General features: G+C 50.3%; 1 protein-coding gene across 1 annotated transcript; it reads left to right on the top strand.

Annotated features, from left to right (window-relative positions):
* Positions 1-2836: 2836 nt before the first annotated feature.
* Positions 2837-9003, top strand: LOC101952826 (zinc finger protein 524). The gene is made up of 2 exons (XM_005315581.4): positions 2837-2972; positions 7504-9003. Exon 2 carries the CDS (start codon positions 7546-7548, stop codon positions 8506-8508), a length of 963 nt encoding a protein of 320 aa, XP_005315638.2. The 5' UTR covers positions 2837-2972; positions 7504-7545; the 3' UTR covers positions 8509-9003.
* Positions 9004-15574: the final 6571 nt, after the last annotated feature.

Below are 15574 nucleotides of genomic sequence, written 5' to 3'. Positions count from 1 at the left end.
CATTATATCATTGACCAAAATTCATGTGTTATTTTTAGACTAATTAATAAACAGCAGATTACCATTCCATTCATATTTGCAGTGCGAGTCCATTCTTAGGCCCTGATTGTCCACTCTCTGGGGCAGGGACTCTCTGATCCGTGTGTGCGGCTCATGGACCATTGTTCTAGTGCTACCGTAATACACCTAATAAATAACGTACAGCACCTAGCACTGGGCCCTGGGCCATAACTGGGGCTCCAACGCGCTACCGTAATCCACCTAATAAATAACAACAACAATAGATTTGTGCTGATCTTTAAGCCTGAATAGTCCGATTGACTTTGGTGACTTCATTCACCAGCTTAAAGCTGGGCATCTGCATACGGGCAGACAGCAGCCGTGCCTTCGGACCAGGTATTTTTAAGCAATCTATCTCAACTGAGAGATCATTTCTGGCTCAGTTCTTTTTATAATGAATCCATCATATTATTGGGCAACATGCCAGCGAGAGCGCTAGGGGTGAAGCCTGCACTTTCTGCCCCATGATACGGAAAGAACGCGTGTGCGAAGGTTGGTGACCGATCGCCGTGTGACTGGAGAAGCGTCGTAGTTATGTTTCAGAAAGGTGGAAAAAGTGACCCGGTCAACTGCAGGCCTGTTAGTCCAATCTCAGTTGGAGCCGAGGCTTAAGAACGAAATGTGAAGACGAGTATGATCAAATTCCTGGAGGTAAATGGAAGAGGGGATGTAAACCCAAGGGGCATTATGCCAGACTTGCCAGACTTCCTGCTTTGTGACAATAACTGATGCTTTAGATAAGAGAAGTGCAGTAAAATTATAGGGTTGGCAAGGACCTCAGGAGGTCATCTAGTCCAACCCCTGCAGGACCAATCCCCAGACAGATTTTTACCCTAGTTTCCTAAATGCCCCCCCCAAGGACTGAACTCACAACCCTGGGTTTAGCAGGCCAATACTCAAACCACTGAGCTATCCCTCCCCCACAGATAGAGATTAGATATCCTTGGACTTCAGGGCAGCAGTTGACATGATGCCACCTGGGGAAATCGTAGTTACATGAGAGAAGATGGGGAACTGGGAGGTGGGTGAGGAACTGTCCAGCGGGGTGACTGCAGCGGGCCATGCTGGAAGGTGAATTATCGGACGGGAGGTTGGCTATGAGTGGAGTCCCTCAAAGATCGGTCTTGGGACCAATCTTACTCAAGATCTTCATTCCTGACTTTGGCGCAAAAGGCCCCTAGGGGTGCGCTAACGGAATCTGCTGGGCAACATCGGAAGATTATACAGGAAGATTTGGACGGCCCTGAAGGCTGGAGTGACAGAAGAAATGGGATTGCAACCCTGCCCATCCTGGCTAATAGCCATTGATGGACCGATCCTCCAGGAACTTAGCCAGCTCTTTTTTGTACCCAGTTATACTTTTGGCCTCCACAACATCCCCTGGCGAGGAGTTCCACAGGCTGACTGTGTGTTGGGTGAAGAAATACTTCCTGTGGTTTGTTTTAATCCTGCTGCCTGTTAATTTCATTGGGTGACCCCTGGTTCTTGTGTTATGGGAAGGAGTAAATAACACTTCTCTATTCACTTTCTCCACATCAGTCATGATTTTATAGACCTCGATTATATCCCCCCTCAGCCCGGCTGAGCCCTCGTGGCGTACCAGGCTGCTCCCCCATGCCCAAGAAAGAAGAATTTGGACAGGATCAGGGGTAGGGAAGAACTTACAGGGATGCCCAGCTAGGGGTGCCAGAACAGGGGAGGCCAGGGGACCAAGGCCCCATCACTTGTTACTGGCCAGGAGGGCGAGCAACCGAGGGGGAAAGGAGGGGCCAGAGAGGAACGAATGGGGGTGAGGTCTTGGGGGAAGCGGTGGTGCGAGGGTGGGGACAAGAGACAGTGTGAGGGCAGAGCCTCAGGACAAGGGGTGGCGTGAAAGTGGGGGGCAGCACCCGGCCCGTCGGGGCCCGGATCTCGGTGACTCTGTGTCTGGGCAGCGCCCGACCTGACGGGGCCCCGATCTCAGTGACTCTGTGTCTGGGCAGCGCCCGGCCCAACGGGGCCCCGATCTCGGTGACTCTGTGTCCGGGCAGCGCCCGGCCCGACGGGCCCCGATCTCGGGGACTGTGTGTCCGGGCAGCGCCCGGCCCGACGGGGCCCCGATCTCGGTGACTCTGTGTCTGGGCAGCGCCCGACCTGACGGGGCCCGATCTCGGTGACTCTGTGTGTGGGCAGCGCCCGGCCCGACGGGGCCCGATCTCGGTGACTCTGTGTCTGGGCAGCGCCCGGCCCGACGGGCCCCGATCTCGGTGACTCTGTGTCTGGGCAGCGCCCGGCCCAACGGGCCCCGATCTCGGTGACTCTGTGTCTGGGCAGCGCCCGGCCCGACGGGCCCCGATCTCGGTGACTCTGTGTCTGGGCAGCGCCCGGCCCGACGGGGCCCCGATCTCGGTGACTCTGTGTCTGGGCAGCGCCCGGCCCGACGGGGCCCCGATCTCGGTGACTCTGTGTCTGGGCAGCGCCCGGCCCGACGGGCTCCGATCTCGGTGACTCTGTGTCTGGGCAGCGCCCGACCTGACGGGGCCCCGATCTCGGTGACTCTGTGCCCGGGCAGCGCCCGGCCCGACGGGGCCCTGATCTCGGGGACTGTGTGTCCGGGCAGCGCCCGGCCCGACGGGGCCCCGATCTTGGTGACTCCGTGTCTGGGCAGCGCCCGGCCCGACGGGGCCCCGATCTCGGCGACTCTGTGTCCGGGGAGGGGGGACCCTTAGTGCCATGGTCCGGCCGGGCACTGGGACCCAGCAGACTCCGGAGCCGGGGCTGGGTTCCTGCTCTCGGCCGGGGGCTCTGCTGGGTCCCGGTGCCCCGGCCCGGCTCCGGCTGCTGGGAGCGGGCCTGGAGCGGTTTCCTGCCGGACGCAGAGCGCAGCGCGCCCGCCCCTTGCGCCCAGCTGCGGGGATGAGAACGAGAAGCAGGTACCGACTCGCCCGCGCCCCGGGCAGCAGCCGGCTCCGGCATGGGGAGCCGCACGGGCTGGCGGGCTCCGGCCGCCCCGACTCCGCCGCCCGGCACCGCAGCGGCCTGCCCGGGGGGGAGGCGAATGTCAGGGGAGGGGTCTGGGGCAGCCTGGGGAGGGGGTCTGGGCTGTGCGTGAGGACGGGAGTGGGGGGGAGAGGAGAGACACCGGGACACCGACAGACACAGGGACACACACGCAGATGGACACAGGGACGCACCGACAGACACAAGACACACAGTCAGACAGACATGACAGGGATACACAGATAGACACAGGACACATAGACAGACAGGAAGAAACCGGGATGCACAGACAGATGGACATAGGGACACACAGACAAACAGACACAGGACACACAGACAGACACAGGATACACAGACAGACACCGGGATGCAGAGACAGACAGATACCAGGATGCACAGACAGACACAGGACACACAGACAGACACTGGGATGCACTGACAGATACGAGACACACAGACAGACACACAGTGGGATGCACAGACAGACACAGGGACATACAGACAGACACCGGGAGGTACAGACAGACAGATACCAGGATGCACAAACAGACACAGGACACGCAGACAGACAGACACTGGGATGCACAGACAGAGACAGGGACATACAGACGGACACAGGGATGCACAGACAGACAGATACCAGGATGCACAAACAGACACAGGACACGCAGACAGACAGACACTGGGATGCACTGACAGATACAGGACACACAGACAGACACACACTGGGATGCACAGACACAGGGACATACAGACGGACACAGGACACACAGAAAGATAGACACAAGGACGCACAGACAGAGGGACACACAGACAGAGACACAGGACACACACAGGTATGCACAAACAGACAGACACACACAGATGCACAGACAGAGGACACACAGACAGACATAGGCAGGCAGATAGACACAGGGATGCACACACAGACAGACACAGGACACACCGAGACAGACACAGGGTTGCACAGACAGACACAGGGACACATAGATAGAGGACACACAGGACACACAGACAGACACACCCATGCCCATTCCATCTCCGCCCCCTCCCTATCTGGCAGGCGGGCAGGGCCCTGGCTCTGATGCCCTACACCCACCGCTCTCCCTCCGCCTGATACAGCTGTCTCAGAAGCTGCCTGCATCCAGCCCTGCTGCCACGGGAGAGGCGCCCCTCCTGGCCCCTATCAGGGCGGCACAGCATGTCAGGAGGTGCAAGGCGCTGCACATTCCTGATCACCTTCCTAGGTGCAGGCAGTGGACACTGGCTAGGGACGGGGGGGTATCTGTGCCCTGGAGGGACAGGTGCCCAGAGGGAGCAGTGCAGGGAATGGAGAGAGCTGGGGAGGGCAGGTGTGGGGGGCACTGTTATGGAGAGGGGAGAAGGGGGAATTGGTGGGGGGCCAGAGGGAGAAAGGAGGGATGAGAAGGAAGGTGGATTGGGGGACAGGAGCAGGAAGCTGTTGGGAGTGGGACTCAGGACTCCTGGGTTCTATCCCCTGCTCTGGGAGGGGAGTGGGATCTGCTGGTTACAGCAGGGGGGCTGGGAGCCAGGACTCCTGGGTTCTCTCTCCAGCTTTGCAAGGGGAGTGTCGTCTAGTGGTTGCTAAAGATAATAATGCCAATTTAATAGCCTTAGACTTCTGCAAGTTATTTGACTTGGTACCGCACGACATTTTGATTAAGAAACTAGAACGATACCAAATGAACGTGGCCCACAATAAATGGCTTAAAAAAACCCTGGCCAACTGAGAGGGCTCAAAATGTAACTCTTAGCAGGGAATCATCACGTGTTTCTAGTGGGGTCCGTACGTGATTTCTAGTGGGGTCCCTACGGTTCTTGGCCCTACGTGATTTAATGTTTTTATCAATGGCCTGGCAGAAAACATAAAATCACTGCTCAGGTTTGCAGATGACACAAAGACTGAGGGCCTGGGAAATAACACAGAGGCCAGGTCACTGACTCAGAGCAATCTGGTCTCTTGGAAAACTGGGCGCAAGCAAACGGTGCGTTTTAATTAGGGCTGGCAATTCATCGCAGTTAACTCACGCGATTAACGCAAAAAATTAATCGTGATCAATCGCAGTTTTAATTGCACTGTTAAACAATAGAATATCAATTGAAATTTATTATGAATATTTTTGGATGTTTTTCTACATTTTCAAACATCCATTTCAACACCGAATACAAAGTGCACAGTGCTCGCTTCATATTTTTATTTTTGATTACAAATATTTGCACTGTAAAAATGATAAAAGAAATAGTATTTTTCGGTTCGCCTCAGACAAGTCCTGTAGTGCAATCTTCTCACCAGAAAGTGCAATTTACAAATGTAGATTTTTTTTGTTACGTAACTGCACGCAGAACCAAAATGCTGTAAAACTTTAGAGCCTACAAGTCCACTCAGTCCTACTTCTTGTTCAGCCAATCGCTCAGACAAACAAGTTTGTTTACATTTACGGGAGATAATGCTGCCCGCTTCTTATTTACAATGTCACCTGAAAGTCAGAACAGGCGTTCGCATGGCACTTTTGTAGCCGGCGGTACAAGGTATTTATGTGCCAGATATGGTAAACATTCATAGGCCCGTTCATGCTTCAGCCACCATTCCAGAGGACATGCTTCCATGCTGATGATGCTGTTAAAAAATAATGTATTAATTAAATTTGTGGCTGCACTCCTTGGGGGAGAATTCTATGTCCCCTGCTCTGTTTTACCTGCATTCTGCCATATATTTCATGTTATAGCAGTCTCGGATGACGACCCAGCACATGCTGTCCGTTTTAAGGACACTTTCATTGCAGATTTGACAAAACGCAAAGAAGGTACCAATTTGAGATTTCAAAAGATAGCTACAGCACTCGACCCAAGGTTTAAGACTCTGAAGTGCCGTCCAAAATCTGAGAGGAACGAGGTGGAGCATGCTTTCAGAAGGCTTAAAAGAGCAACACTCCGATGTGGAAACTACAGAACCCGAACCACCAAAAAAGAAAATCAACCTTCTGCTGGTGGCATCTGACTCGGATGGTGAAAATGAACATGCGTCGGGCCGCTCTGCTTTGGCTCGTTCTCGAGCAGAACCCGTCAGCAGCATGGCCGCATGTCCTCTGGAATGGTGGCTGAAGCATGAAGGGACATATGAATCTTTAGCGCATTTGGTACGTAAATATCTTGCGATGCCGGCTACAACAGTGCCATGCGAACGCCTGTTCTCACTTTCTGGTGCAATATAAGCGGGCAGCATTATCTCCTGCAAATGTAAAGAAACTTGTTTGTCTGAGCGATTGGCTGAACAAGAAGTAGGACTGAGTGGACTTGTAGGCTCTGAAGTTTTACATTGTTCTGTTTTTGAGTGCAGTTATGTAACAACAACAAAATCTACATTTGTAAGTTGCACTTTTCCGATGAAGAGATTGCACTACAGTACTTGTAGGAGCTGAACTGAAAAATACTATTTCTTTTATCTCTTTTACAGTGCAAATAGTTGTAATAAAATATAATAATATAAAGTAAGCACTGTACACTTTGTATTCTGTGTTGTAATTGAAATCAGCATATTTGAAAAAGTAGAAAAACACCGACAAATATTTATAACACATTTCAATTGGTATTCTATTATTGTTTAACAGTGCGATTAAAACTGCAAATAATGTTTTTAATCGTTTGACAGCCCTAGTTTTAATACGGCTAAATGCCAATGTATCCAGCTAGGAACAGAGATGTCGGCCGTGCGTGCGGGCTGGGGGACTCTCTCCTGGGGAGCAGCGACTCTGACAAAGATTTGTGGGGGGGCGTGGTGGATAATCAGCAGAACAGGAGCCCGGTGCCATGCTGTGGCCAAAAGACCTAATACAATCATGGGAAACGGGAATCTCGAGTAAGCGCAGAAAGGTTATTTTACCCCTGGATCTGGTCCTGCAGCCAGGGCTGGCTCCAGGCACCAGCCCTCCAAGCACCAGCCCTCCAAGCATGTGCTTGGGGCGGCACCTGGAGGGGGGCGGTGCTCACCTGGGGAGAGCGGGGCCCTGCCCGGGCTCTCCGCCCTCCTCCTGGTGCTCCGGACGCCGGGGAGAGCGGAGCCACGGTGGGCTCGCTGCCCTCCCCTGGCGCTCAGGCCGGCCGGGAAGAGCGGGGCCGCGGCCGGGCTCGGCGCCCTCCCCTGCCACGCTCCTCCTCTCCGGCTATCAGTACCTCCCTGGGGAACAAATATATACTAACTGGCTCTTCAGTCTAGCAGAGGAAGGTCTAACACCATCCAATGGCTGGAAGCTAACGCTAGACAAATTCCGACTGGAAACGAGGCGTCCCTTTTTAACGGTGGGAGTAATTAACCACAGGTGGATTCTCCATCACTGACAGTGTCGGGGGCGGGGAGTAGATGACGGAACGATCCCGCCCTGGCTCCAGGGTAGATGGGACCCGCTGGGGCGTCTCCGGCTCTCAACCTGTCCCCTTGCCCCGCAGCGATGGCCAGGTAGGCGAACGGAGTGCCGACACAGCCACCGGATGGAGCCAGCCCAGCGGAGGGAGTGGGACGGCGCGCAGCGGGGCAGCCCACCCTCGAAGACGGCAGAGGGAGGCGAGGGCCACCCTGGCAGCCACGCCTGGCAGGACCTGGAGGTGACGGGGATCTGGCCAGCCAGTGCCCGCTACGCCCAGCCCACGCCCAAATGGGGCGAGGCTGCAGCCCGGGGCAGGCGGCCGGAGTGCCCGGGGGTGTCGCGGGCCCAGCCGGAGCCCCCCAAGCCAGGCCCGAGGGCGACGTGGGGTCCCAAGCTGCACTCGGCCCTGACAGGGTGGCCCCGGGCTGGGGACCCCCCACGAGCCCCGCCCCCGAAGCCACGGGGCCCCTATCGCAGCCGGCTGGCCGGCCCCGGCTGGCTCCTCCCCCCGGAGGCAGCAGGAGCGGGCGTCCCACCATCGCCCCATGAGGGCCAACCGGAGGACAACCTGCTGCTGATCGACGCCCAGGGTGTGCCCTACACGGTGTCCCGGCGGGACTTGGAGGCGGGGCCGGCCCCGGCCCCCCGGCGGGCGCACTGCTGTCCCGTGTGCCGGCGGGCCTTCCTGTACCTCTCGGACCTGGAGCGGCACCGCATCAGCCACTCAGAGCACAAGCCCCACCTGTGCCGGGCCTGCGGCAAGTCCTTCAAGCGGGCCTCCCACCTCCAGCGGCACCGGCACATCCACACCGGCGAGCGCCCTTTCCGCTGCGCCGTCTGCCAGAAGGGCTTCCGGGAGTCGGGCGAGCTGCTGCGGCACCAGCGGGTGCACACGGGCGAGAAGCCCTACCAGTGCCCACTCTGCCGTCTGCGCTTCACCGAGCGCAACACCCTCCGGCGGCACGCCAAGCGCAAACACGCCCGCGAGGCCTGCTACCAGGGTGCCGGGCCGGGCGCCTGGGCCGACGGGGGCGAGGGCCGGCCCGGGTGGGCAGGGGAGGGCAGCCAGGAGGTGGGGCCCCCCTGAGAGCACTGGCGGCCCGGGGGGGATGAAGCGAGGCGGGGGGTGAAGCCCCCTCAACTGCACTGGGCTCCCTGGGGATGGGGGGCATTGGGGATGGAATGAAGTTGGGGGTCCCTGGGAGATGGGGTCACTGGGGATGGAGCAAGGCTGAGGTTCAGCCCCACCCCAGCTGCACTGGGATCCCAGGGAGAAGGGGGCAGGGACCCCTGGATCGTGCCAGGTCCCGGGGGGATGGAGTGAGGCTGGGGGTCAGGGCTGCTGCCCCTACTGACTGTCCTGCATGATGCCATGACCCCTGGGGATTCAGTGGGCGGGGCAAGGAGCCACCGCCCCACCAGGCACTATCCCTCCGGGGATGTGGGGAGGAGGGAACAACTGTGTCTGGGGGGGCGGAGGCACATGAAGGGAATGACTGTGTCTGGGGGGGCGCACATTGTCATACTAAGATGCTGTCCCAGGCGCTCACCCAGCGGACTCAATAAAGATGTTGGCTCTGTATGGCCGTCTGCAAACTCCTTTGGGGGGCGGAGGGAGCAGGGGGTGCCCATTTGGGGGGGTGGGCCGGATACCAGAGTAGATGGGTCTGTGGGTTTGATCTGGGGGACAGGATACCAGGGTAGATGGGCCCGTGGGTCTGATCCGGGGTGCAGAGAGGGGGCAGGATACTAGGGTAGATGGGCCTCTGGGTCTGATCCAGGGGAGATGGGTCCATGGGTCTGATCAGAGGGGTGGGGAGGGGTAATAAGAGAAGGCAGGAGAATGATGGTTCATTTTGGGGAAGGGGGATATGTGGTAAGGGGAGGGGCGCTGTGTGGTTGGGGATTGGGGGGCGACTCGTCCAGCTGTGGCGCCGCTTCTGGAAATGCACCGAGGGATCAAGCTCCGGGGAACATGAAGCTGACCCTGAACCAGCCCCCAGTTAGCCCCATTGTGCAATCGGGGGACACTGACAGCCCCCAGGAATGACTGGAAGAGACCCACACCCCAGGGCGGGGCTGAGATCTCACCCAACTCACCGCACATGGTAGATCCCATGGCAAGGAGCCACACCATGGCAAGGCTGAGACCCCCCACCCCAACTCATTACACATGGTACATCCCAGGGAGAGACACAAGAAGCAAGGGAATTCCCAGCCAAAAAACTTTGTGAAGTTGGATTTATGGGCATAAACCATTTAATTAATTAATTAAGGAGATTCCCAGACCAAAAAATACTTCTTTAAGATAGAATTGAGGTTCTAACAAAAGAAAATCCCTTTTAAAATAATGGTTACATCAAAAATAAAATATTTTATATGTACAGGACAGTAAAATTAAACTAAAAATTAAGTAAGATTTAAAATGTTAATATTTTTAAACTAAATTAAACTAGCCACAATGAAACATTACAATGAAATATGATTGAAAGTTTAACCTTTTAATAACTGTAAAGTAAATGAACATAGAATAAAATAAAACCATGAATGTTAAAATAAAATCAGATTTAAAATTTTAATAAATTTTAAAGTAAATGATCTCAATTAAAAATTAAAATCAGATTTACATTTTAATAATTTTAAAAGAAAATGAAAATGAAAAATGGAAATCAAATAAGATGTAAAATTGTAATTTTTACATTAAAATTAAAAAATTAAAAATAAAATACAATTTAAAATTGTAACCATTTTAAATGTAACATAAAAGTGAAAATAAAAAATTGAACATTTAAAACGTTCACATTTTAAAAGTAAAATAGAATAATATGATTTAAAATATTAATCATTTAAAAGTGAATGAAATAAAATTACAAATATATTTTAAATTGAATATTTTTAATTTAAAAATTTAGATTTTGTTCCCTTTTTTAACGACAAGGTAGTAGAAGCTGGTAGGTCAGAACCCAGAAATATTAGAATTATTAAACAGAAAGGAAAAGAGAAATAAAGATCTAAGATCCAACCCACAACCCCCATGCTGACCCCTTCAGCTTCATGTCTTACAGTGGACTCTCTTCAGAGCAATCCGACCTAGTGGGTAGAGCCCTGCCAAACTGGGCTGCAGCAAACCTGTTGTGCCTCAGTTTCTCCCTCTGCCAAAGTCTCTCTTTTGTGAAGCGCTTTGCAATCTACTGGTGCTATACAATAATTATTATGATCTCCAGTTCGTTGCCACTTTATGTTGCTCCGTTGAGTCTCCAAAATGTTCAGATAAATTCTTTTCTGTGTAAAAATTACAATTTTTGCAAATGGAAAAATTGTTGACCAAAAAAAAAGCTCTCTTCAAGGTGGGGTTATTTATTTATTTATTCGTTCTTATTGCCAGTTCAGATCGGCCAGTGTGGTCCCAGGGAAGCGTTGGTCCAAAATGTAAAGATCATTTTCTAAAAAAAAGTAAAATAAACATAACATTTTTATTTTCCAAAATTACAATTTTTGGTAAAGAAACAATAAAAAAAAATGAGTTCATGGTTGTTATATTTTCTTCTCTTGGCAGTTTGAAGTTGGTCAGTTTAATGTCTCTGTGGCATATGTTCCACATTTCTAATAAAATTATTTGTTTTAGAAAACCCCATTTTGAAAAATTACAATTTTTTGCACCTCCAAAATTTTTTATTTAAAAAAAATCAACTCAAGGTTTTTTGTTGATTGGTTTTTGTTGTTTCCTCATTGCCATGTTGGATTGGTCAGTTTTGTCACATGGTAGCCCATTTTCCCCCAAAAAATCGGTCCAAAATTTTTTAATAGCTAATTTTCCAATTTGCAAAATTTACATTTTTGGCAACCACAAGAGTTTTGATTTAAAAGAAATCTCTTCAAAGTTGCTACTGTTTTTTTTCTTTCATTCTCCGCTTTGGGTTGCTCAGTTTGGGCACATGGCACTTAACTCCTCGGATGGCATTTGAATTTGTCCAACTTTTAAAAAATCATTTTCTAAAGGAAGATCTCATTTTAAAAAAATACAGATGTATGTTTGCTTTTCAAAAGAAAATCAGTAGAAAATGGAGGGGTGTATGTGTGAATAGGTCCAGCTCGAAAACCAAAGCAACAAAACCTTCTTGTACATTTTTACCAATTTTTTTTAAACATTTAATTTTCTTCAGGCTCTGGTAATGGAGTCTGCACTTCATGCTTTTCTGTTAAATCTGGGAGGAGAGTCTTTTTGACATAAGAAAAGTTTAAAATAATTTTTGGGGGCTATGTTAGATAGATAGATAGATAGATAGATTAGATGGATGGGGTGGATGAGGTGGATGGGGATAGATAGATGGGGTTGATGGGGATAGGATGACCAGACAGCAAGTGTGAAAAATTGAGACGGGGTGGGGGGTAATAGGAGCCTATATAAGAAAAACCCCAAAATTGGGACTGTCCCTATAAAATCGGGACATTTGGTCACCCTCGATGGGGGTAGAGAGATTAGATAGATAGAGGAGCGGGATGTAGATAGATGATGGATGGGGATAGATAGATAGATAGATAGATAAATAGATTAGATTAGATTAGATGGGGTGGATGGGGATAGATAGATGGGTGGATTAGATAGAGGGGTGGATGTAGATAGATAGATAGATGGGGTGGATGGGGATAGATAGATGGGTGGATTAGATAGAGGGGTGGATGTAGATAGATAGATAGATGGGGTGGATGGGGATAGATAGATAGATGGATGGGGTGGATGGGGATAGATAGATAGATAGATAGATAGATAGATAGAGGGGGTGGATATAGATAGATAGATAGATAGATAGATAGATAGAGGGGGTGGATGGGGATAGATAGATAGATAGATTAGATGGGGTGGATGGGGATAGATAGATGGGTGGATTAGATAGAGGGGTGGATGTAGATAGATAGATGGGGTGGATGGGGATAGATAGATAGATAGATGGATGGGGTGGATGGGGATAGATAGATAGATAGATAGATAGATAGACAGATAGATAGATAGATGGGGTGGATGGGGATAGATAGATAGATAGATAGATAGATAGATAGATAGATAGATAGATAGATAGAGGGGGTGGATATAGATAGATAGATAGATAGATAGATAGATTAGATAGAGGGGGTGGATGGGGATAGATAGATAGATAGATAGATAGATAGATAGATAGATAGATAGATAGATAGATAGATAGATAGGGTGGATGGGGATAGATAGATAGATTAGATGGGGTGGATGGGGATAGATAGATAGATAGATAGATAGATAGATAGATAGATAGATAGATAGATAGATAGATAGATAGATAGATAGATGGGGTGGATGGGGTGGATGGGGATAGATAGATGGGTGGATTAGATAGAGGGGTGGATGTAGATAGATAGATAGATAGATAGAGGGGGTGGATATAGATAGATAGATAGAGGGGGTGGATGGGGATAGATAGATAGATAGATAGATAGATAGATAGATAGATAGATAGATAGATAGATAGATAGATGGGGTGGATGGGGATAGATAGATGGGTGGATTAGATAGAGGGGTGGATGTAGATAGATAGATAGATAGATAGAGGGGGTGGATGGGGATAGATAGATAGATTAGATAGGGGGATGTATGGGGATGCACAGATGGATAGATAAGAACATAAGAACAGCCGCACTGGGTCACACCAATGGTCCATCTAGCCCAATATCCTGTCGTCTGACAGTGGCTGGAGCAGGGGCTTCAGAGGGAATGAAAAGAACAGGACAATTAACAAGTGATCCTTCCCGCGTTGTTCAGTCCCAGCATCTGGCAGTTAGAGGTTTGGGGACACCCAGAGCATGGGGTTGTATCCATATCCAGCTTGGCTAATAGTCACTGATGGACCTGTCCTCCAGGAACTTATCTTGTTCTTTTTGGAACCCAGTTATACTTTTGGCCTCACAACATCCGTTGGAAATGAGTTCCACAGATTGACGGGGTGTTGGGTAAAGAAATACTTCCTGTTACTTGTTTTAAATCTGCTGCTTATTACTTTTATAGGGTGACCCCTGGTTCCTGTGTTATTGTAGATAAATCTCTAATAATTTTCATATGACTTTACATTGTGCCTCTTCATATAACCTTGTGGGTCACGTGTGACCTCTGTTTTCATGGGACTTTGTATCAAAGCCTCATTTAGAAACTTTGCATCGCCCTTGGTATAATATTATAGCCCCTAAGGATAGACTAAGATAGAAGAAAATTTTCTTTTTGCTAGCAGTAGAACAAGAGCTCTCCCCCCCCCCTTAATCAATTGCCCTGTTGAATGAATGAGGTGTGGATGAGCAAGGCATGGAAGGCAGCACTTCCAGACAGCCTCAACTGTTGGAGAGGGGCTGGGAGCCAGACCCAAGGACAATAAAACGTGTCAGGTGGGCTCATTAAAGACAAGCAGACATACCAACGGCCTCGGGGGTTAGAAGCAAGCACCTTCTTTTGGAAACACCCTCTTTGCAGCATTGAAACAACACTCAAAAGAAAGCAGCACAAAGGACCAATGGACACAGACACAGTTTGAATCTGGTATAGATTTGCATAAGAGGAAAGCTGCTATAAAAGTGAGGTGTCTTGCAGAGGACCCCGGGTCTCGTCTTGTCAACATGGGAGCATCGATCCAGATTGGCAGAAGCCCGGCTCCACCCCCTCCCCCATCTAACTCACCTGGCCAGTGAAGTTAAGGGGAGCAACTAATTGGTAACAACAAGACGGAGTGTGTTTGTGTGTGTGTGTGAGTGTAAGTGTAATATATTATATGCATATGATACAGTGTTAATGAATACATGTATTACTAATAAATGTGGCGTTTTGCCTTATTCCCCCTGAAAAGATCCCGTGCAGTACTTTAAGTACAACATTATGCGAAGGAGTAAATAACACGTCCTTATTCACTTTTTCCACACCAGTCATGATTTTATAGACCTCCATCATATCCCCCCTTAGTCGTCTCTTTTCCAAGCTGAAAAGTCCCAGTTTTATTCATCTCTCCTCAGACGAAAGCTTTCCCAGCCCCCTAATCTTTTTTGTTGCCCTTCTCTGCAGCTTTTCCAATTCTAATGTACCTTTTATGAGCTGGGGTGACCAGAATTGCCCGCAGTATTCAAGATGGGGGCGTACCGTGGATTTATATAGTGGCATTAGGATATTTTCTGTCTTATTATCTATCCTTTTCTTAACAGTTCCTAACACTCGCTTAGCTTTTTTGACTGCCGCTGCACATTGAGTGGATGTTTTCAGGGAACTATCGACAATGACTCCAAGATCTCTTTCAAGGGTGGTAACAGCTAATTTAGACCTCATCGTTTTGTCTGTAGCGTTGGGATGATGTTTTCCAATCTGCGCTACTTCGCATTGATCAACATTTAATTTCATCGGCCATTTTGTGGCCCAGTTCACCCAGTTTGGTGAGATCCCTTTGTAGCTCTTCGCAGTCTGCTTTGGGCTTAACTGTCATGAGTAGTTTTGTATCAGCTGCAAATTTTGCCAGGTCACTATTTACCAGATCATTTATGAATATGCTGAACAGGACTGGGCCCAGTACAGACCCCTGGGCTCACTATTTACCTCTCTCCACTCTGAAAACTGACCATTTATACCAGTGGTCCCCAACCTTTTTCGTCTGGCGGGCGCCAGATGACGAGCCACGGAGGACCGTGGCGGCGGACGAGCATCCGCCGAAATGCCGCCGACAAGTGCCAACGTCAATAGGTGGCACCACTGAAATGCCGCCGACAAGCAGCATCACCCAGAGGCGTCGCTGCCAAAATGCCGCCGAAAATCGGTGGCATTTCAGCGGTGACGCCTCTGGATGATGCTGCTTCTCGGCAGCATTTCGGCAGGTGCTCGTCCGCCGGCCAGTACGCGGGCGCATTTAGACGCCATGGCACCCACAGGCACCACACTGGGGACCCCTGATTTATACCTACCCTTTGTTTTCTACCTTTTAACCAGTTAGTAATCCATGAGAGGACCTTCCCTCTTATCCCATGACTGCTTAGTTTGCTGAAGAGCCTTTGGTGAGGGACCTTGTTAAAAGCTTTCTGAAAGTCAAACTACACTATATCCACTGGATCCTCCTTGTCCACATGCTTGTTGACCCCCTCAAAGAATTCTAGTAGATTGG

The sequence above is a fragment of the Chrysemys picta genome, chromosome 17 (assembly GCF_011386835.1).
Source record: "Chrysemys picta bellii isolate R12L10 chromosome 17, ASM1138683v2, whole genome shotgun sequence".
Taxonomy (NCBI): Eukaryota; Metazoa; Chordata; order Testudines; family Emydidae; genus Chrysemys; species Chrysemys picta.
Note: the sequence above shows the minus strand (reverse complement) of the source record. Positions and strands in the feature narration are given on the sequence as shown.

What these genes read in the sequence shown, in the direction of transcription:
- LOC101952826 (XM_005315581.4), top strand. Translation starts at nt 7,546, where the DNA reads ATGGAGCCAGCCCAGCGGAGGGAGTGGGACGGCGCGCAGCGGGGCAGC.